The sequence below is a fragment of the Rhodamnia argentea genome, chromosome 1, assembly GCF_020921035.1.
Source record: "Rhodamnia argentea isolate NSW1041297 chromosome 1, ASM2092103v1, whole genome shotgun sequence".
In the NCBI taxonomy this organism is placed as follows: domain Eukaryota; kingdom Viridiplantae; phylum Streptophyta; class Magnoliopsida; order Myrtales; family Myrtaceae; genus Rhodamnia; species Rhodamnia argentea.
Genome location: NC_063150.1, coordinates 31494314 through 31517200, shown reverse-complemented (window position 1 = coordinate 31517200; position 22887 = coordinate 31494314). Strand labels below are relative to the sequence as shown.

General features: G+C 40.4%; 2 protein-coding genes across 2 annotated transcripts; one reads left to right on the top strand and one right to left on the bottom strand.

Moving 5' to 3' along the window:
* Positions 1-4634: 4634 nt before the first annotated feature.
* Positions 4635-8081, top strand: LOC115743986 (probable serine/threonine-protein kinase PBL7). Its single transcript, XM_030679044.2, has 6 exons — positions 4635-5064; positions 5191-5459; positions 6241-6632; positions 6994-7126; positions 7444-7533; positions 7621-8081. The coding sequence occupies exons 1-6, from the start codon at positions 4773-4775 to the stop codon at positions 7780-7782; spliced, it is 1338 nt and encodes a 445-aa protein (XP_030534904.1). The 5' UTR covers positions 4635-4772; the 3' UTR covers positions 7783-8081.
* Positions 8082-8784: 703 nt separating this feature from the next.
* Positions 8785-12580, bottom strand: LOC115743988 (DNA excision repair protein ERCC-1). Its single transcript, XM_030679048.2, has 9 exons — positions 12222-12580; positions 11993-12086; positions 11264-11367; positions 10528-10627; positions 10313-10389; positions 10027-10126; positions 9787-9858; positions 9596-9664; positions 8785-9506 (listed from the first exon to the last, which is right to left on the bottom strand). The coding sequence occupies exons 1-9, from the start codon at positions 12500-12502 to the stop codon at positions 9192-9194; spliced, it is 1212 nt and encodes a 403-aa protein (XP_030534908.1). The 5' UTR covers positions 12503-12580; the 3' UTR covers positions 8785-9191.
* Between the last annotated feature and the right edge of the window lie 10307 nt (positions 12581-22887).

Genomic DNA, 22887 nt, shown 5'->3' with positions numbered 1-22887 from the left:
TGAAATGCTGTATATTTTGTCTCCATGTTTACTTTTCTTGTTGCTTGCGTGGGCTCTTGGGTATTGTTTAGAACTCGAATCTACTGCTTGTGTGAAACAGCCACTTGCGAACCACCGTCCTTCTTGAGTCACATATATGCTTGCTGTTAGGTTTTCATTTTACTGCAACTTTGACATTTACATCATTATTGCTATTATTTGGCTCGACCAGTGGCTGGTTTGACGCACTTTTTTGTTTTCCTTCTGGCGCATAGCCTTGCTTTCCGCTAGATGCAGATGAGCCTTTGTTAAATTCTTTGGCAGAGAGCACGTAACAAAAAGTTCTTTTAAGTAGAAAGGTGGACCTGAGAATTAGACCAGCCTTCATTTCATCAATTGCCAAGATGAGCTAGAAGGTTTTCCTTGTGAAGTAATGCGCGAAACGGATCATGTTATAAGCGCTTCGAATTGGGTCAGAGCTGTCGCATTTTCATTCTAATGCCTTGAGCATTTACTTGGGAACAATCGCAGGGTGTTTTGATTCGCGCACGACAATCCTTGAAGGCGTGGAAGTAGATTTCGATAGCAATTAGCAAGGCGGATATTCTACTTTGTAAATTCGCGGCGGACTGATAAGTATCTCTTCCTCTGGAGTAGCTCATTGGATGACTGATGTAGATATGTCAAGTGATGAATTCAGGAGCAGCATCAGAATATATGCAGGTGAAGACCACATGATCCCAGTGCCAGAAATGAGGCACCAAACCCTTATGAAAGAGAGATGCTGTAACAGTGACTGTGGGAGTGTTAAAATGAATGTTGCATTCACTCATTTTTAAGCAGTCTCTGCAATAGAAGGTACCAAAACCCGGGGGGCACATGACCTTTGTGACTTTTACAGACGAGCATTCGATGCAATTTAATTGGGTCAATAGCTAGAGGACAACAAGAGGCACCGTCCCACCTAATTTTACTGATGGTCCAGAGTGCTCACAATGAAACAAGGCCAGCGCCAGAGTCTTTTTGTCAATTTGCTGAGGGGGACAGTGTGCGGGTTGGAGATCATCTAATTTAGGCGTGAAACAAGGTGTCCTCGAAAGTCTTTTGTCATTTGCTGAGCAGGGGGATAATTACCAAAAAAAAATCCTAAACATAGTGTATTAATATCGATTCACTTCTAAACATTTTAATTTGGTCAATTTAGTCTTAAACCTTTTAACGATTTGTCAATGCAGTATTTTCGACCAATTTTGACTGGAAATCGCTGATGTAGCAATTCGGTCGGCGTTCACTCGTCCTAGATGGTACGGTCAATGCTGACTTGGACGATTCTCGCAATTTTTTTTTTCAATTTTTCTGAATTTTCTTCTTTCTTTTATTTTTCTTATTTTTCCTATTTCTCTTTGCCGGTCGCCGGGTTACAAGCGAGCGTCGCCCTCGCCCGAATCGGCGAGGACGTCCCGGCCATCGCCTAGGCCCTAACGACCAGTTGAAGGAAGTAGGACAAAAAAGATAAATAACAGGAAAAAAAAAGAAAAATATTCAGAAAACTTTTAAAAATATTGTAAAAATTGTCCACAACAATGCCGATCGTGCTACGTAGAACAACCAATGTCGTCGGTGATTGCTAGCTAAAATTTTCCGGAAAGGCTACATTGACAAACCATCAAAATATTAAGAACTAAATTGGAAAACTTGAAAAGGTTAGGACCGAACTTGTCAAATTGAAAAGTTTGGGGCTGCATTGACGTCTGTAAAATAATTTTATGGCTTTTTTGGTAAATATTCCCTGCTGAGTCGAAGATGTGAGGATGGGAGGTCACATTGGGTTGGCAACCTCTCATACAACTAGATGACACAATTCAAATACAATATGCAATTAGCGATTTCGATTAAGATTAATGTGGTCAAATCAATTTTTACTCAATCCTTGAGACACGACTGATGATTGTGTCATGCCATGCTCATGTCGTGTCCAATTGTTAGACACAAAATTGACTCATATAACCCTACCAAGTTAACGGGGTAATGTTAACACGACCTCTGGTTGGCCCATTGGAACACGATTAGCTAAAGCAGTATTCTTTTCATGTCATTCGTTAAAAAGATTTTTAATGGATGATTTTATTAGCTATGAACAGGTCACTTAGTTTTATTTTGATGATATGTTGTGAACGGATTACACAATTTGTAAATCGATGTTTAATGAAAAATTGAGGATATTTCGTAGAGTTGGTAGGTTGATTTCGTGTTATAACAGATCATGTAATTATGTCAATCTATTAAGCGATTATTGGATAGCGTTAAATGAATCTAGTCATGTCAATTTGTTAATTTTGCGGGTCGTGTTTGTGTCACATAAACCGACCAGATTAGTTCGGGCGACCTGTTTTATAATAAATTCTTTTATCGACACGACACGAACATAACCTGCGAACACGAATTACCACCCCTAGGATGCGTCCGATGGTCGTTAAGTGCTTGATAGTACTTCCCCCGGTATATTTAACCTAAAAAAGCTGAAGGATTTCTCGCTCTATAATTCATTTCGGAATGTAGATTAATAAAATTGCTTGCGTACATCTTGTTGGTGAGTGCCCTATAACCTTTTTTTTTCAGTTGTAACAGATGCATTTTCAGACACCAAAATATATGACACAATTAGTGATGCTTAACAAGTGCTTTCGGCAGTTCCCAATTCCCTACCATTCTGATCGCCTTTGGATTTAAGTTTGAAGGTGACTGCTCCAGGATTTACTGCATTTTGGAAGTTCTTGGTATTGCTGAATCGAAATGCGACAGACCAGAGCCTCAGAAGAATCCAATAATGATAACATTCAGACCGGTTCATACTTGGGTTAGGAAGACGACAAAAGAGTGTCTGATTTTCCCCGTTACGTAATTCATGCACGTTCTCCTAAGATTCCGATCGGGAAGATTTCAAACTTGAAAGGCTTTTTCCATGAGGAAGAAAGAACCAGACATGTCTGTTAAAATAGTTGCATGGACAATATTCAAATGTAGAGAGTGTTTGTGTCTGTCCGGAGGGTATTTGACTTGCAGCGCCAATGACGGGTTGCCAGTCTAGGGTTTTGTTTTCATTGTTTATATATTAGAGAGATAAGTACGGTGGAAGTTCTAAAACTTATTATGAAAGTGTAATCAAATGCTAAAACTTTCGAAAGTGCGATCAACGGAAGGGTTTGATTCTACTAATTTGGCAAGTTCTACGACTTAATTGTACTTTCTGAAAGTTTTAGGACTTATATTGCATTTTCTAACAAGTTTCATGACTTAAGTGTTTGTGTCCATTGGTCATTGATGGTCCTATTTCTGCATGAAATCCAAGAGGGTATTTGACTTGCAGTGCCAGTGATTGGTTGGCTGACTAAGGTTTTGTTTTCATTGTTTATGTATAATATTGAGGGTTAATATCACGAAAAACCCAAACTAGTACAACTATCACAAATGTATCAAAAACTAATTTTTTGACCACTAAAAACCCAAAACTTGTAAACATGGGACAAATTTATCCCAAGCTGATTTTTTGACCATCAAAAACTCTAAATTGATATACTGGTGACAAATTACCCTATGTTAGTTTATTTTAAATTGGGTTATTACCACGAAAAATCTAAACCGGTACACCCGTGACAAACGGGTTGTAAAAACCACAAACCGGTATACCCATCAATTATCATGTGTCATCAAACTTAGTAATTTAAAGGTAAAATTTGATGAAAATTAACGGAAGATAAATTTATCACATGTGTACTAATTTGTGATTTTTGTTGTTCAAAAAATCAATTTGAGGTGAATTTGTCACATGTGTACTAATTTAGAGTTTTTCGTGATATTAACCCTTATCTTTATAGTTGCAAGAACCAAAACCTCTGATACAAGTTATAGTCTATGTGCGGTAAAGTTCCGCAAATTCCTGAAGAACATGAAATGTTTGGGGCTAGTGTGCCATGGCTGAAAAAGGGCTGGCTCTGAGAATCTTCCTGCTAGAGTACCAAAGTTTCATGAGGATAAAGATTGAGAAGTTTGATCGATTGTTTAGTGATTGTTATGTGGATGGAGATGGATGTGGATGTGGATGTGGATGAGCAACGAAGCAGAAGCTTCCAAACTTTTCTCTGAAACATGGACAGAGACAATTCCTGAGGATGGTCCAACACAAGGGACGAATGAAGTACCCCAATACCCATCTTTATATTTGCAGAGCGACCGAGAGACCAATTGCCCCCTCCTTCTTAGGATAGAGAATCCAGTTTTTCCCCTATTTTATGGTACAGACTGATTGCATGGGTATGGTATGAAAGATCATGCTATACTTGTCCTTGAATATTCGAAACTTTGATATCCTTTTGAAAAGATGCTCGTCTTAGAGAGATAGATCAAATATCATGGAGTAAAATATCACAAGATTTAACGAGGAATGTCGATTTTTACCGTGTCAATATTAGGTTTGAAGGCTCTTTTTGTAATGTGATGGTCGTGCATCTGATATATATATTTATAAAACTTGAGACGGTGAATGTGTCGCTTATATAATATTATTTGGGAACAATAATTTACTGGCATCCATTGAATAAATATCCATTAGGACACTTTTCGTATATATTCCTAGTTTGCAAGTCATTGTAGTCTAACCTCTCTGGAGGGGAAAACCCACCCCCTCTCCTTCACAGATTCAACCACATTTAAACCTCCCTCCCTCTCTCTCTCTCTCTCTCTCATATTGAACTTCTGCAATTTCTAAGTTTCATCTCTCTCTTTCCTTCACACTCATGGAGACCAGCACAACTTCTGCAACTTCCAACCAAACGCATCAACGCCACCACCATCACACACCTCCTCAGCCCCACCACAACCGCCATGGCCTTCCACTCTCCAACTCGGTCTTCGCCATCATCATAACCGCGACTTCATCGGTTGCTCTCCTCGCCATTTTCTTCATCATCTTACTCCTCCGACGGCTCAAGTCCGCCAAAAAGAATGCAGATAGGGAAAGCAGCAACACAAGCTTCAACAAGTCCATCAGTCTTCCTCACAACACCACGATCTACAGCTCTAGCCCAGGTAAGCTCAAATGGGTACTTTAAAAATTCAAAATTTTGCAGCAAAACAGCTGGCAGGGGTGACCAGTGCTAGCGCAATCTAACATTGTTTTCATCGTTCTGTTGCCATGTTTGAATTCCGGCACAGATATGAAGGGAGGGTGTTTGAATGGAGGGAATTTGGGGCTAGGATCACTCGGGCCAGCGAACAGTGGTAACAACAGGTATAGGAGAGGAGTGCAAGTGTTCACATACAGGGAGCTTGAAGTGGCCACAGAAGGGTTCAGTGAAAGGAACGTGATAGGGACTGGAGGGTATGGAGTGGTGTACAAAGGGGTGTTGAGTGATGGGACAGTCGCTGCAATTAAGATGTTGCATTGGCAAGGCAAGCAAGGAGAGCGTGCCTTCAGGATTGAGGTCATTCAATCTCACTTCATTCATTACCACTTTCCACTTCTGGTCTCTATTTGCCGGCCTCTCTTCCTCTCTCTCAACTGATTTAATGCTGATAACGTATTCTACTCATAATTTACTTAAAACATCTCCCCCAAACCGGATGTTCACGGCACAGTTCGGTTCCCTCGCACCAAGGGCGAATGAAATTTCAACTCGAACTTTAGATCGCTTTCGCATGATCCATAAGGTTGGGAGGTACATAGCTCTAGACTTCGCTCTCTCTCTCTCTCTCTTCTGAGTTTGAATCTGGGAAATGGTACATGATCACCATGAATGTGTCTAAAGTTCCTTCTTCTCTGTTGCTGTTAGTTCCACGTTACCAAAAGCATTAAGCAACTTGTAAGTTCATCAACTTCACAGAACTTCAGCATCTGTCCAAATTAGCCTAGCTGGTTCCTCCTACAGACAAAAGGTTCCTTAATTGCTTGTACTCGGAAGTCAAAGAAGAGCTGAGTGAAATTAAGTAATCCTTAAGAGGCATGAGCAAGGGTTTAGGGAGCGTTGAATTTCGCACCTTCGGCTCCCTTTCTTTACGTCAGGCACAGAGCTCTTATTCTATGCATAAATTCCTCGGCACTTTCTGCTCCACTACTGTGCCAGCACCTATAGGTATTGCTTTGTGAAACTGCATTTAGCATACAGCTAATGCATGGTAGTCAACATTGCACATGGATGTTAATTAAACGGCAAATATTTTACTTAGTAATCCTTTTAATCTTTGTAAAATTTTTTGGTAATGCAGGTCGATCTATTGAGTAGGTTGCACTCACCATACTTGGTGGATCTACTGGGCTACTGTGCTGACCAAAACCATAGGCTCCTGATACTGGAATACATGCCCCATGGCACACTCAAGCATCACCTGCATCCACCACACTCACACAGCCAACACAGGCTGTTGGATTGGGGGACCCGGCTAGTGATAGCCCTCGATTGTGCCAGGGCCCTAGAGTTTCTGCACGAGCACGCGGTGCCCTCGGTCATCCACCGTGACTTCAAATGCACCAACATTCTGCTCGACAGCAACTTCCGCGCCAGAGTGTCCGACTTTGGCCTGGCCAAGACGGCATCAGACAAGGTCAATGGCCAGGTTTCGACGCGGGTACTTGGGACCACCGGTTACCTGGCACCGGAGTGAGTTGTCCATTAGTTTCTCATGCATCCCATTGTTCATTTTCAGAAAGAAATCAATGGAAACAAGAAATTATGAGCTAACGTCCGTACATGGACAACACAGAGGTCCCCACTAGGAAGATCGCCAGTTTTTTCCTCACAGATTAGCTGGTTGGCAGGCAACAGCCCAGAACCATGACTAACTAAAGACCACTAGGACTAGCTGGCATGCCATCATTTTCATATCTGTGGATTATCTTAGCAGTTAGTGTGGTTTTTAAAGTAAGAATGTATGATAACTTCTCAATAGTTATATTTCACAAAGATATTAAATATCCACTATTCATTAGTTAACAACTTCACTGGTTTTTTGGCCATGCAGATATGCTTCAACAGGTAAGTTAACAACGAAGTCTGATGTATACAGCTATGGTGTCGTCCTTCTAGAACTATTGACAGGCCGAGTACCAGTCGATAGCAAGCGCCCTCCTGGAGAACATGTCCTACTTTCATGGGTTGGTATCTTTAGCCCTTCCACTATCACAATTTTGATTGCTTAATGAGAAGGTCAAATGATAAGATCAATCCAGTGCTCTAATCTATGTTATTTCTTAGTTGTTTCACTGAGCTGCAAATTTATACTAGCATTATGTTGGGCTATGGTCATTCATTGGATGCAAATCAAATGAAGTAGTAATTCTCTGCTCAAACCCAATTAGCCTGCAAAGTGTTTTCCTTTTTTTCCTGGGACCTGTTAAGTCCGTGCAATGTCGTTCCACTTATTCCAAAGCGGTAAGTCAAAGCACAAACTTAACGCTCTCGAATGTATCAGGCTCTTCCGAGGTTAACTAACAGAGAAAAAGTAGTGGAAATGGTTGATCCAGCCCTGAAAGGCCACTTTTCGAAGAAAGAGTTGATTCAGGTCAGCATGTAACTTCGCGATCTTCTAAATGCCAAACATAGATTATGCCAACCTAACTATACCATGCCGGTTTTCCTTCCCGACCAGGTAGCTGCTATTGCAGCAATGTGCGTGCAAGCTGAAGCAGATTATCGCCCTCTAATGACGGATGTCGTTCAATCGCTAGTTCCTCTGGCTAAGAACTACTCCTCAATCAGTTCTTCCAATTCCTTGAGATTTCAGAACAGTGCAGTTAGCCCCAGGTACTAGGATAAGGGATCCATACGACGGCATTTTCCTCACTGGAGGCATGAAGAATCTTCAAAATTCAGAGGGACCATTGAATACACAAGCATGCGAAAACAGGAGCATAAAAAGGAATATGGCAAGCAAAATATGAAAATCTTCACTATCAAGATTGTGCAATCTTTTTCCTAGATAAGGATGTACTGGCGCTGTCCAGAAGCTGTACATGCTCATCTTAGGCAGAGAGCTCTGTCAAGTTTTCACATTGTGGTTCCATAATTCCATATTTCATAAGATAAATAAATGTCGAATAAATTGCTCTTCACTATGGTATGACAAGAGAAATCAAATGCTGAAACCTGATCAGGAACTCACTTAATTTAATGAGAATAACAAGGATCAAGCACATGAAAATACAAGGAAAATTGGCCATTACCTGCATAAGCAAAAAGATACGATTAGAATGTCGTGGGATTAATGAAGATAGGCGACAAATTGACAAGGGGCAATGAAAAGGCTCGTCGATGCTACCTGTGCCGGGAAAAAAATTGCAAGAAGTTGCAAAATCTTAAAACATGCCACAATTTGCCCTTCCCTGGCGGAATTGTTTCTCTTCCCTAACTAGACAGAATACCCAAAAAAAACTGAAATTAAAGCAAGTTGATGGGCAAATACAAGGTGCCGCCCCGCCAAAATTGGCAGCAAAAAATTGTCTCCTTTTATGTATGAGTCATGAAGAAAAGCATGAGCAAAGGAAAGAGTGCTCCACGTCATTCTTTAGTTCCAGTCCTGTCAAAGAAAAGTGAGAGAATATTACCCTGGGAGACTTGAAATGACAAGAAACAATCCAGGCCATGTGGAATAATGCAGAAGTCTCAGGTGGCATAACTTTTTCCTTCCTCATTTCTCTGCCGATAGAATATTACCCAGGACGACTTGAAATGACAAGACACAACTTAGGCCATGTGGAGTAATCCCAAGTCTCGGCATATCTCATTTATCCCCTGCCTTTGAGGAAGGCAAAACTATCATAAGATCAAATCTTTCGTTACATTTCTGGATACAGTTTAACAGCACATCTTACAAGTTCTGACATCAATTCGATCAGCTTCTACAATATGTCGAGAGCCACAACATAATCAACATATTTTACAAAGAAACTTATACACAAATGAAACATCAGGATGAGAAGTTCCGGTATCCAATACAACATAGAAATAGCTAGGAAATGAAAATCTTCTCTTCGTGACTGCTGCTCTCAAATACATCTAACAGAATTTGGGCAAAAGTAGAGTAATAGATAATATGCAAGTATCTGGTCAGGGAACAAAAAGAATGTCAATGTACTTCCAGTAGCATGAAGCAGGGATCCAAATGCCTGGAACAGATGGTTCCTCATGTTGAAGGCTTTACTCTGCCAAAACATAAATCTCTCAACAGCTTTTCTCAGCATCTGTGTCTTGGCCTGTACTTGGTTCGCCTCCCCTCCCATCTCGTGGTTTAGTGTTTCTTTTACCAATTTTATCAGCATATTTCGAAAAAGCCGCAGAAAGGGCCGACTTAACAGTCAATTCGGGCTCTTTTTTCTGGCGCTTGCTCGTCTGTGCAAAATCATCTACAGATTCCTGTTCTTCACTTATTGAACCAGTTTCAGCATTTTTCTCCACAGGAGCTTCTGGAGCTGCAGCAGCAATGTTTGGAACCACTCGCTTGAATGGTTCGTGAAAAGTATCATACAAGCGCCTTACCTACTTCAAAAGATAAATAGACAAATTGAAATAAAGGTCTTCAATCGAATTTTAATATGAGTACTGCAGTAGGTTCAAGATAAAAGCACCTTGCGCTCCCCTATACCAGGACATCGAGCTAAATCTTCCATTGAAGCATCCATGATATGAGAAAGAGACTGAAAAAATGGGAATCCCATTAAAGGTTTATAATCCTCAACAAAAGGATAGTCTCCAACTACATTTGTTTGAAATTAAATAGAAAATTAGGAAGATTTTCAAAGCAGAACACAAGGCATACCCCAAATGTAGAACCAAGGGTGACAACATCTGTCTTATTGACATGTCGAACTGTTGTTAGAGCATGATTCAGCTGGAGGAAAAGGAAAGATTTCAGCTTCACCAAATGCAAACTTAAGAAACAAAGTATAGGTTCTCCCAAATGTCTAGAGCAAATATCTCTGAAGAATTGGATGGACTTAATAACGGCAAAATGGAAATTGGTTTCTAGAAGGAACAAATCCAAAATAACATAGAATACCCTTGATAGGTAGTCTGTATCCATTTGCCCTTGAATGATGTCTGCTGGCTTGTTTTCATAGACTTTTATAGTCTCCAAGTAGCGGCCACACTCTTCCAAGCTTAGAAAAAGAAAAAGAAGAAGAAACAGAATGGTAAGATCTTCTCAAAGACCAAATGAAGCTATTCCTTGCTGTGAATAATGAAACAAAATCTAGAATTGGCTGCAGCAGAATTTCAGCTCTACTAAAAATATTTCTCCCAGAGCTGTTATATTCACCAGAAACGGGTCCAAGATAAATAAGTACCTCCAACCACACAAGAGTGTGCAGTCATGGAGCAGAGCTGTTTTTGTCACTTCAAGAAGAGGCTTAACTACATCCTCCTGAAACGCACAAAGTTCACAATTTAAAACCTCTTGCTTCAGGTAAACTAAAAAGTATAAAATCAATTCAATGGCTCTAAAGTTTCCCAAGACCGATAAAGCAGGTTCAGAGAACAACAAAAAAAAAAGGTAGCTCACCACATCAACATGACATAAAACAACACGGAGCTTGTAGTTCTTCTGTAACTCCCTTATACGATAGTATAGGTAATCTGGATGCAGCAGATGATAACGAAGGCTACAAAAGCAACAATGGGTTATCAGGTACACAACCTCAAATACAAAACTCAAGGCTTATGTGGTGATATTTACTTCAGTACGTGTTCAATTAGCAGATTGCATGCAATAACAGAAGTCATCGGGACCATCAGACATCCACACACCGGGCTCAATTGCTTTTACAATTATCTGTTCTCTACACTATAGTTGTCCTTTAGGTTCATTCCAAATAAAGATCAGTGGGTCCAAAAGTGCCAGCGAAAACTCCAGTACCCACGTGCATTCACCGAACCAGCTCAAATTGCATGGATGATTCTCAATTGGAGTAGTCTTATGCTTTCACTATAAAAAGTATTTTCATTGCAACCTATAATTTCATCAATGAAAGAAAATAGCAGACTTAATTTTTCACCATAGGACATCCACGTTTTAGAAAATAAAAGTTACGCAACACCCAGATTGAACATTCATATAAATGAATTGGCTCTAGTGACTGTTTCACAATGATCAACGATATCCATTTTTTTTCAAATACGCCGTGAACTTTTTGTACGTGCTTACCAAATGAGATGATCTTCGTAGCAGCTGGGTGACCAAACACATAAGAACAAGAAATAACTAATTTGGCAACTTAGAAAAGGGGAAAAACTCAAACCTCAAATAAAGAGCACATGAGTTCTGCCCAAGTAAGTAGTCACCAATAATGTCGGCAAAAGCCCACCTCACATTCCTGATATGTTTGAGCAAGGGATTACCCTTCTACATAAGGGAAAAGGGGTGGTTAGATGAAGAAAGATGAGTCAAAAGAGCCCTATATGCTATAAAATTTTATCAGGAAGAAGCTGTTTCCCCTTACTTTTGCCTTTGTGAGGTGGTCTGTGTGAAAAATATAGTAATCCTATAAGACTGTATATTTATACTCGAATAGATTCGACTATTTTGAGGGTTAGAGCCTGTCCTAAAGCAAGTTCTTGACAATTTTCCAAAATCTAGATCTAAACACAAAAGGCATAACCAAAAATCTCAGACCCAACTCATCTGTGGTTCCTTCTGCACCATTAAAAGGATAATGCCATAACTTCCTGAAACCATAACTTCTAATTACAACAGCTCTAGAACAATCGCCAACATGTGACAACAAAACAATTAAAACTCTAGAATGGTCATGTCATCTTCCTCCCTGATTCAAAATCCATGAGTACACTACGCAAACCATAAATTGCTAGAGTTGCTGTCATTTGATAATCTGAACCGCTCCGGTCATTGCATGCTCAATATTTGATCTTGGTAACAAAATTGACATTCATACTTAACAAAGCTTCATGCGTTTATATCTGAAAACAAAGATTCAGCTCTCACAATCTTTGAGTAAGAAGACCCTTACTTGTCTATGGCTAACCAGGATCGCATTGCGGCTCTGCGCGGCAAAAGAGGATTTTGACGATGACCCAGCAACAGCACTGGATGTGCCAGCAACACTACAAAACGAAACAAGAAGACACCCATAAAGTCAACACGGGAAAAAAATCAATCTTTTTCAGCTCCGACCCAAAAACAAAGGAACTTCCTCCAAGCAGAAGTGACAGCAGTCTTCAAATTTGTTAATTTAGTACCTCCACGTCGAGGTGGCGGCGGTGGCGGCGGCAGCGGAGACGTTGGCGGTTGGAGGCGGAAGAGACGGAGGAGGAGGAGGAGGAGAGTAGAATTCAGAGGATTTGAGGAAAGAGAAAGCTTGAGAGAAAGAAGCAGAAGGGGTGAAGAGAGAAGGTGGGGTCGATTTCGACTGAGAGCTCTCTAAAACTTCTTGGTATGAAGGGATTCTTATCACTGTTTTGTTGCGGTTTGGCTGACGCTGAAGGTCGTCTTCTTCCTCTTGTTCCTCCCGGTTCTCCATTTTCAGCTTAGCTTCGCTTTAATCAGCGTCAAAACATTCATTATTAGACGTTTGCTGCTGCAGAGAGAAAGAGAAGTTGCAGGTGGCCCAACCTTTTTTGGCATTGGGCGGGCCTGAACCTTAGGCGGGCTGGCAAAACCATCACTAATAACTTTGAAATAAGTTTCTTGCCAAATTTTCGACCAAAAAAAAAAAAAAAGAGTTTTCTTACCAAATTAAACATTCTATAAATTTGATCGGTGAAATGAATTTGTCTTTTTTATGTCGTTTATTTATATCATACAATTTTTAAAATATTTTTTATTATTTATATTTTATTTTGGAAATTAAAAAGTAGAAATTTTATACCTATTTGAATGGACCGAAAAAAGAGGAATCCATTTAAATCCTTTGTTTAAGTTAAGACAGGAATTGAGGCTTATTAGAGTTTAAAGACGAGGGCTAGTTCACTTGTGGCTCGTATCGGCCCAAAAAATTCCTTTTGTTAATCCCCTTAGTATGGATATCTAAAATTGAAACCCCTGCGATGCGCGAATATATACAACTCGATTTAAGTCCAATAAAATCAAATCTATACTTTCAGATAAAAATTGTGGTCTCGCTAACTATTACTTAATGAAGTTGATCAAACATAGGTAAGATTATGTAACTCATATGGTCGACCATTTTAAAAAACCATGACTTTTTCTTATGCTGAATGATATATAATACAGTGGCAATATTTTGAGCCATAACATATATTCTGGGTGAGAACAAAATTATATTTTTCATAATGTCCTAATCAATCTACTCGGTTCTTAAGGAGGAAAAATAATCCATATGACCAATCATATTGCAATTTCCCTAGCCAGTTTAGTTGTCATTATTTTTATCGGTTTTACTTTATTAATTTACGTATGTCTGTATTGGGGAAAAAATAAGGCTGAAACTCAAGGCAGGTCTTGAGGTGCTTGCGCTTTCAGCTTTCTCAGCATGCTTGCCTCCATGGATAGTATTTTTTTTTTTTTTTCTGTCAAAACTATCTTCGACAATTTTTTTGGTTTTTCTATTTTGCCCCTGGTTATAACTGTTCATCTTTTTCGCATAAGAGTGGCAGGCGACAGGCCAGAGAAGTCGCACGACTCAGGCGAGGGTCATCAAGGCCGCTTGAGGTTGGGCGACCTCATACTACGGCTGCCGGCGCCAAATTCGACGGTGTGAGCTCTTCGCTGGCTCTGGCGAAATTCCATCTCTTCCCATCAACACAAAGGTTGTCATAATTTTATTCGTGGATCTTAAACTCGTAACCTGGCCTCTGTGTTGGGGCTTAGAAAACAGCGGTGCAATGCACCAACGTCACGCAATGCACGATGCAAGCTTTTTCTTCGGCTTCGGCCCGATAGAGAAGGAACGGAGAAGAAACCATTGATTTCAACTGAACTTTTTTTTCGAATTTTCGAAAGAAGAAATGTTGTTGCAAATTGCAGCAATCGACACGCTTTCAATCTGATTAATTCTTGACAAATTAATTTTTTTCCCTAAACTTGATAGCATTAAAAATTGGTACTCTTCTGTGTTCCAAGCGAAATTTGGCCCAATTTGTCGACTTACAATTCAGTAGCTTTCATGTTAACCATGGAACGAATTAGGATTGCATGATGTGGTATGCTTGAAGTTTCAAAATTTGTTTTAAATACAAGCTTTGGGATGCTCTTGGAGTTATTGCCTAAGACATTTATTTATATATATGACATTTATTATCTAAATTTCAAAATTTACGAAAGATACAAGATATTTGATCATATTTGCTCTAAAATACTTGACTTAGACAGATAAGTAAAATTCGAACGAGCAAATAGATGCGGGTATTCATATAACGTCAATGTATATGCTTACACCAGTAAATTTCCTTTGCATTTCCATCTTTTCAAAGTTAAAAGTAAAAAAAAAAAAACAATTTTTGCTTTAATCATATATGGGTAATCGTATTGTTTTAATTCAAGAAAAACAATTTTCTCATATGAGGAAGAAGAGGAAGAAGATGATGAGGAAGACGCCATATAGGCGGCGAGGGTGACCTGGGTGTCGATGGGGCTGTAGTCGTCGCTCAGCGAAGTGGGGTCAGAAAGAAGAGGGTTTGGGAGAAAGAAAGGAAGGAAGGGAAGGATGGAAAACATGACCATGAGGGCTTTGAAGAGGACGGCGGTGGCGGTTAACCTCCACCGTCCGGAGTAGACAAGCTCCCACCATGGTGGCAGTGGAGGCGTGATCGGAGTCGGAGGCATGAGAGTGAAGACAGCCAAAAAAACGGAAGAATGCAGAGTTCGTTCGCCCGTTTTCCAGCGGGCAAACTTCACCATCTTTCTATAAGGCCAAACATAGATCGTGGCTGCTGCACTGCAGCCATGCGCGTGCAAGCTAAAGAATTGCTGGAGAGAGCGAGAGAGAAGTTGCAGGTGGCCCAACCTTTTATGCCAGTGGGCGGGCGGGCAAAAACGTCAGTAATAACTTTGAAATATGTCTCTTTCGATAAAATAAAATTTCGAAAAATTTGATCAGTAAACTGAATCTGTATTTTTTATGTTGTTTATTTTTTTTTTTTGTATGTACTTATTCGTTTTATATGTTGCATTTATTTATTATTTATTTTTTTACTTTGGAAGTTAAAAAAAGAAAAATTATATGTCTATTTGAATAAACTGAAAAAGAAAGGCATCGATTTAACTAGAGTTCAATCCCATGCCTTGCATGGGAATATATAACCTCCTAAAATTTCAATCCCATTTGATGCATGGAAATATACAACCACCTAAAAGTTCGATAAAATCAAATTTATACTTGCAGACCTCTTTTGTTTTGCGGGTAATGAACAATTTGAATTTTTTTTTTAAAAACAGTATTTTTTTTTTTTTTGCTAGAACCTAAAACAGTAACTTGAATCACTTGAAATAGCGACTTAATGGAAGATGTTTTCATTGTCAACCACAATTTATGTCTAAATATGTCCGTGAACGATGAAAATATTTCTTACCCATTCATTTTTCCAAGCGTTACAAAAGGTCGTTTTTAGCAAAACGTACTATAAAAATTATGCATTTTTCATGAAACAAACACATTCTTAGATAAAGGTTGTGATTTCAAATTACTATTACGTAATGGAGTTGATCAAACATTGGCAAGAACGTAAATAGACGTTCATATTTGTCATTATTCTCGGGAAGAGAAATTTTTTTGTGCCCAAATTTGGTTTTCACACTTGTATCCAGGTAATGTGCAATGCAACTCATATGGTTGACCATTTAATAAAAGTCATTTTTCTTATGTTCAATGATATAGATTATGGTGGCAATATGTCGAGCTATAACATATAGTTTGGGTGTCAACAAAATTATATTTTTCACAATGTGTAATCTATCAACTCTGTTCTTAAGGAAGAAAAATGATCTCGAGAAATATGATCATTGATCGACCATACTACAAATTTCCTAGCCAGTTTGATTGTCACTGTTTTTTTTTATAGATTTAACAACATATGAATGATCCTTTTCTATGAATTGCGCGAATAAGATATATTATCTTTTATTTTACTGAAGCGGGGCATCTTGTTGCAAAGACTATATAATTTTATTGAGTATGTATAATTGTGTTGCGAGACAAATAGAAATCAATGTTGGATGTCGAAGCATTGCTTGAAATGATCTGTAAAAATCCCGTAAAAATGATGTGACCTCGATTGTTTTATTGAAAGAAAAGTAAGCATTTTCATAAGATTTGCTGGTCGATGTTTTCTTCGGGCGGATGAAATGAAATAAGGACTTAGATATTATGAAATATATATATATATATATATATAAGGAAGTCTGAAGTTGAAAGAACACAAAGTCAATAGAAATTTTCAAAAGGCCAAGGAACTCTTTTTAGGATAATTACAGCACAAGTCTCAAAATTTGTTAATTCTGTGCATTAAAATCCTAAGATTTGTTAATCTCGTGCATTTGAGTCCTTTCGTTTCCTTTGCAAGTTTAAAATGAAGGAAAATGCCACATGATTTATTTTATTATTTCCTAATCATGCATTACTTTTCGACCAAAGGAAAAAAAAATCATGCATTACTTGTTTAGAAGGTTTTTTTTTTCAATCATCGTACACGAAAAGTCATGGTTATGTCGGATAAAAAGTTAAAAAAAATTAATACAAACTTGTTAATAATCTTAAAATTGACTAAAAAACAAAAACGAAGGATCAAGGGTGGGAGGTGTAGGGCTTGGAGCCGGCACTTCGCCATTTAACCGTTGCCCTCGCCGATGGTCATGCGAAAGTAACCTCCTGCCCTCTCCAATCTTCTTTCGTTTTTATTTTCGGTCTTTGTTTATTTTCAAGTAACTTTTACTCTTAATTCTAATTTATAAGGTAAATTATATCGGTAATTTTTCTATTTCATCTTTTAAATTTTAAATTCTTTATTTTATTCGATACGTCCATCACATCAATAGCCATATAAAATTTCAAAACCCAACAAAGAAAAAGTCACGTGACTTTCCCTATTTATAAGTATAGTGAAAGAATCTAAGTGCAAGAAATCAAGAGTTTTGTAATTTATGTACGAAACGATAGTTTTAAGACCAAATTGCACGAAATTGATAAATTCTAGGATTTGCGCTGCAATTTTTCCAACTTCTTTCAACTAGTTCTTTTAGGTTATGTGAAAAGTAAAATCATGAATACATAAGTATCATATGGGGTGTATTTGACCACCGAAAAAAAAAAAAACCGGCTATGCGATGCACTAAAGTGACGCAATATATGACGCAAACTTCTTCCTCGACTTTTGGCCCGATATAGAAGGAAAGAAAGAGAGCATTGAATTCATCTGGAACTTTTTTTGGAATTTTCGGAATAAAGAATAAGATTATCTCAAATTGCAGCAAACAACTACCCTTTCAATTCGATTAATTCGTTTGATCCCAAAAAAAAAAAAAAAAAATCGATTGATTCTCAAGTTAGTTTTTTTTCCCCTAAAGTTGCTAGCATTGGAAGTGGGTACTCTTTTTGTTCCAAGTGGTATTTTTGGCCCAATTTATCATCTTGCCATTGAGTAGCTTCCATATTATTCATGATACAGATTAGGATAATATGATGCGATATGCTTGAAGTTTTTAAATTAATTTCAAATGCGAGCAAGGGATGTCTATTGCCTATTGCTCGAGAGATTTAATTATACCGACATTTATAGTCTAAAATCTCAAAATTTACAAAAGATATATAAGAGATCTGAACAAATATGTTTTGAAATACTTAAAATAAAAAGATAAGCAAAACTTGAACAAGCAAACGGATACAAATAATCATATATAACTTCATGCTTGGTATACGCTTGCACTAATAAATTTCATCAATGCACGGTTAGAAATTTACATTTCCATTTTATTAAGGTAAATTGAAAAAAATGGATCCAATCATTTTTTTGTTAAAAGTTAACATTTTCATGGATTTTTGGGTCAACCGTCTTTGAATTCCATAACACTCTAATTTATTTTATTTTTTTAAATTACCCGCTAAATGGAAAGCCCTCAGCCACCCTCGACAGCAACTCTAGGTGAGAACCTATGAAAGTCCGCCTCTCCGACTTGGCCGCCTGGTCGAGCAAGTCCGGCCTCCAGAAGTGCCTCCTGAGGCTGCTCGAGACAAGGATACACAGATCGGTATCCTTGCCTCGAGCAACCTTCTAGGGGCAGGACCGGCTCGGGCTGGTCCATCAATTGCTTGTCGCTCCCGTTCTTGTCCCAAAGATCTGGCGGCTGGAGCCGCTCTCGTGGGCTCCACCCTGGGGTGCCACCATCGGGCGGAGCCACCTCGATCTTCACCCAGATGCACGGCGGCTCGATGTCTGACTTGGCGAGTGGACTTGCCGAGTCAAGGCCCGGCTGCGATGCGAGGTCAGCATGGCAGACAGGGCAGGTGACGTGGAAGGCGAGCCACCTGCCGATGCAGCCCAGGTGGTACTTGCGGTCGCACTTGGCTATTAGGCACAGCGTATGGTCCTCCTTGACTTCACTCAGGCACGCGGCGCAGATGCTGAGGTGGTGGGCAGGGGGCCGACCGGCCAAGACATCGGGGTCGAGCGGAGGATGTACTATGGCAAGGAGGACCATGATAACCCAGAGGATCACGAAGCTGCCTCCCAAGGCGATGAAGATGGGGGCCCCGACGGGGCCGAACATGTCGACCAGCGTGGCATCGTCGTCATCGAAAGGAAAAGGGTTTTGGAAAACGATCCAACGGAAGACGAGGAGGAAGAGATCGATGACGCTGAGAAGGACACCAAGGAAGAGGAAGATGAAGACCGTGTATAGGAAGGCGTTGTAGAGGACCAAGGTGGCGGTTATCCTCCACAATCCGTAGTAGACGAGCTCCCACCATGTCGGCGGCGGTGGAGGCGTGATCGGAGACATGAGGTTCTAGGGTTTGCTCGCCTGTTTTCAGCGTGCAACTTGCCGATTGTTGTAACACGCCAAATATAAGATCCGGCCAACTCAAAACATACCGACTCGAAATGACGAGAAACAACCCAATGCCACGTGGAATATTGCAGGAGTCTCATTTTGCCCCCTACTCTCCTACCTTTGAGGAGTGAAAAACTCGCAAAAGATCAATTCTTTCATTACATTTCGGGATACGGTTTCAACAGAAGGTCCTACAAATTCTGACATCAACTCGATCAGCTTCTACAATCCGTTCAGAGCGGCAACATAATCAGCACAATCTTTACACAAATGAAACATCAGGATGAGATGTTCCGGTAACTAATACAACATGAAAATAGCTAGGAAATGAACCAGGTTCATTTACAATTTCCTGGCCCTTGCTACGTCTGTGCAGCGTCATCTACAATTTCCTGGTCTTCACTTATTGAATCGGGTCCGGCATTTCTCCGCACCAGGAGCTTCTCGAGCTGCAGCAGCAATGTTCGGAACCACTTGCTTGACAGGTTCGTCGTGAAAAGTATCACACAAGCGCCTTGCCTACTTCAAAAGCATAAAAATGGACAAATTGAAATAGAATTCTTCAATAGAATCTTAAAATGAGTACTGCAGTAGGTTCAGGATAAAAGCACCTGGCGCTCCCCTATAGCAGGACATCGAGCTAAATCTTCCATGGAAGTATCCATGATATGAGAAAGAGACTAAAAAAATGAAAATCCCTGTCACGCCCCGATCCCCGGATCTGCAACAACCCTACCGGATCGCCTCGGGTCAAAAGGACGACGCCACGGACACATCATCGACCCATTATTTTTATATTATTATTAAGCACATGCGGAACGTGTAATTTTCCCAAACAATAAATTAAAAGCAGGGATAGAATAGTAGGAAGTCAAATAAACAATCACATCAATTAACAACACAACGTTCATTTTTATTTATTTATTGTTAACCCTATGAAGTACGTACATACAAACTAACCCTACCTCAAGGCCACTATCGACACCCAACAAAAGTACTCGATCGGGATTAGGGTTAATACTACTCCAACTACTCAAAAGGGAAGCCAACGTCCACATCCTCCACAGAGCAAGCTCTTCATAGCTAAGGGCCCGAAAATGGTTAATAACAACGGGTGAGATATAAAACCTCCGCGGGTCAACGCCTAAGTTCGAGTAGCACATTGACTCGCTCAAGGCAGCCTAAGCATGCAAAACAATATCGATGGCGGATCAATAGCGTGCGGCTCTCGCCACGCTCTAGCTATCACACGACCAAATATAATGTCACAATGAATCAACAATCACATGTAAACTTATCCCGCATTGGACCACAAGACAAATAGATTATATCATAATAGCCAATAACATAAAAATCAAGGCACTCAACCGGAACACTCATTATAGTCTCATATACGATGTATTAGATGTGTTCCTGTTATTAGATGCCATTAGGCTCAGCGCACACGACTAGTGTGGCTTAACACAACCGGCAATGTTTAACACTACGATTGACAGTGTCTATTGACATGACCAGGTTTCGTCTCTTACTTCCGGCGATGGCATCCAATTGACCGTAAGATTCGTACGACCGGCACGACACGGAACTACCAGGAATCTCTATAGGGGCTTCGGTCCTTCACAAGCTGCGACCGGCGTCTAATAAGTCATGTTATTTCGTACGACCGGCACGATACGAACTTACTAGTAAACCATACGACCGGCACAGTATAATCTCATCATATGACCACACAAGCACACCGGACAATCAAACTAGTTCTTATCTTTGCATTTAATTCAATGCACTCACAAACAATCGTGCTCAAAAATTGACTCGAGGCCATTTTTATGCTCAAAATTCAGTCTACCCATGGTCATATAGATATACATATCATCCACAAGATTTTACAACCATAAACAAGGTGATCAATTACATTAATCCAGACAAGCAACGATCATTATACAATTACCCAACAATAATATAATAATCACACAATATTAATAATCGTACAGTAATAATTAATTAAGGTAGTTAATTATTCCGATTACATTTAATTAATCTGACTCGATTAATTAATCCAGATTCTAATTAATAATACCAAAATATTTAGTTAACTTGGCTTCACGCAAATAATTCGATCGCATGCAATTAAATTATCTGGCCCCAGCTAAATAATCAATCGCCAGCTAATAATATTAAATCTGCTGCGTTTCCCTAATCAGAGTTTAGGGGTTAACTTATGACTTCGGCGGCCGATGTAGGGTCGGGCACGACGGCGACTCGAGTTTAAGACTAAGTCCGTGGCGATCGACAATATTCGCACATCGGGTCCTCGAATCGGCGCAACGTTATGGTTCAAGCGTCGGTCCAAGTCAGTTCAAACTCACGGGGTCAGGGTTTCAGGTTCGGTTCGGGTTTCGGGTCACAAGGCTCAATAGGTTCAGTTCGGGTTGGTTCGGTTCGGTTCGGGTAGATTCGACTGCCTTCGGGTTGGGTCAGGGTTACTGTTACGGGTCGGGTCAGCGGCGGGCGAGGCACAGCTTACGGGCGTCAGGGTTCGGGTCGCGGCTTCAGCTTCGAAGCATGAACAAGAGCTTAGGGTCGGGTCTCGGGCCCATACGCAGAGGGCCGAGAGGGTTTCGGGCAGAGCTCGGCTGGCCTACCGGGGACTGGTGGTGGCGCGGCTGACGGTTGGTTGGGCGTGGTGGTGGTGCAGGCCGGCGTCGGGACGATCGGCACAGCTCGAGTCAGCGAGTCACGGGGCCGGACAGCAGCCGGATCTGGGTCGGACGGGCGTCGGGCGCGGCGGCACGAGCCGCGTTGGCCCTCGGGTCCGGCGGTCTCGCGGGGTTCAAGGCAGCAGCGGCGGTCCGGCGAGGTGACAACGCGATGGACGGCTGGCCAGGGTGGTGCGACGGCGGACGAAGGCGGAGGCTGAGTGGTGGTGGCGAGCAATCGGGCGGGGGATGCGAGCGGGGTGGCGTCGCTTGAGTTGCAGAAATGAAAGAAAAAAAAAAAAGACAAAGAAGAACGAAGTTGAAGAAGATGATGTACAGGAGGTGGGGGGCTGTCGTGCACGTGGGTCGGGGCGAAAGAAACAGAGGGAGAGAGAAAAAGAAGGTGCGGAAAAGTCAAACAAACTTAGGGAAGGGGTTCTGTTACTTTTTTTTTTTTGTCCAAAGGGGTTCTGTTACTTGGGCAGAAGAGAAAGAAGAAAAAAGAGAAGTGGGCCACGTGGGTTTTAGGGAAAACTTAGAGGGAAAGTATGGGTGATGTCAGCAGCTGACATGGGGCGGCTGCAAAACGTGAGGGGAAGGGTTTCTTGGGCTGAGAAAAATCAAATTGGGGCCCACGACTAAAATTTCAATTCACAAATAAATGTTTTTGTTTTACACTAATAAAATATAGGTGCAAAATGGTAATTTAACAAATGGACATCGGATGGTCATTTGGGTCGATCGACTGAACGAAAAAATGGCATTCTCCATATACGATTCGAACAAGGCTAAATTTGCGTATGAAATGTCTCGGCTCTACGAGCCAAAGTTTGACGATTCAAACTTGACTTTTTCCGACGTATATTTTGGAACGACTAACTATTGTTTTTTAAATTTTCAAAATCTAAATTTATTTTTCATGCTGTAATTTATAATTTTCTTATAGAGGTCGAAATTTCGGGATGTCACAATCCCATTTCAGATTGTCGTCCGCAACAAAAGGAAAAGTCTTTGACTACATTTATTTGAAATCGAGATAGAAAACCCGGGAAGATCTCCATAGCAGAAGACAAGGCACATCTCAAATGACAACATCTGTCTTATTGACATGTTGAACTGTAATACGGGTTCAATTAGCACAATAGCAGAAAAAGGAAATATGTATTCTCTCCCGTAGGAGTCTGGGCCTTGTCTTAGTCCACGTCGA

Coding starts and splice junctions, on each gene's coding strand:
- LOC115743986 (XM_030679044.2), top strand. CDS start 4,773: ATGGAGACCAGCACAACTTCTGCAACTTCCAACCAAACGCATCAACGC. Junction 5,065..5,190: donor GATCTACAGCTCTAGCCCAG/GTAAGCTCAAAT, acceptor ATTCCGGCACAG/ATATGAAGGGAGGGTGTTTG. Junction 7,127..7,443: donor AACATGTCCTACTTTCATGG/GTTGGTATCTTT, acceptor CGAATGTATCAG/GCTCTTCCGAGGTTAACTAA.
- LOC115743988 (XM_030679048.2), bottom strand. CDS start 12,502: ATGGAGAACCGGGAGGAACAAGAGGAAGAAGACGACCTTCAGCGTCAG. Junction 11,368..11,992: donor TCCTGGTTAGCCATAGACAA/GTAAGGGTCTTC, acceptor TCCCTTATGTAG/AAGGGTAATCCCTTGCTCAA. Junction 9,507..9,595: donor CTGGTATAGGGGAGCGCAAG/GTGCTTTTATCT, acceptor CTTTTGAAGTAG/GTAAGGCGCTTGTATGATAC.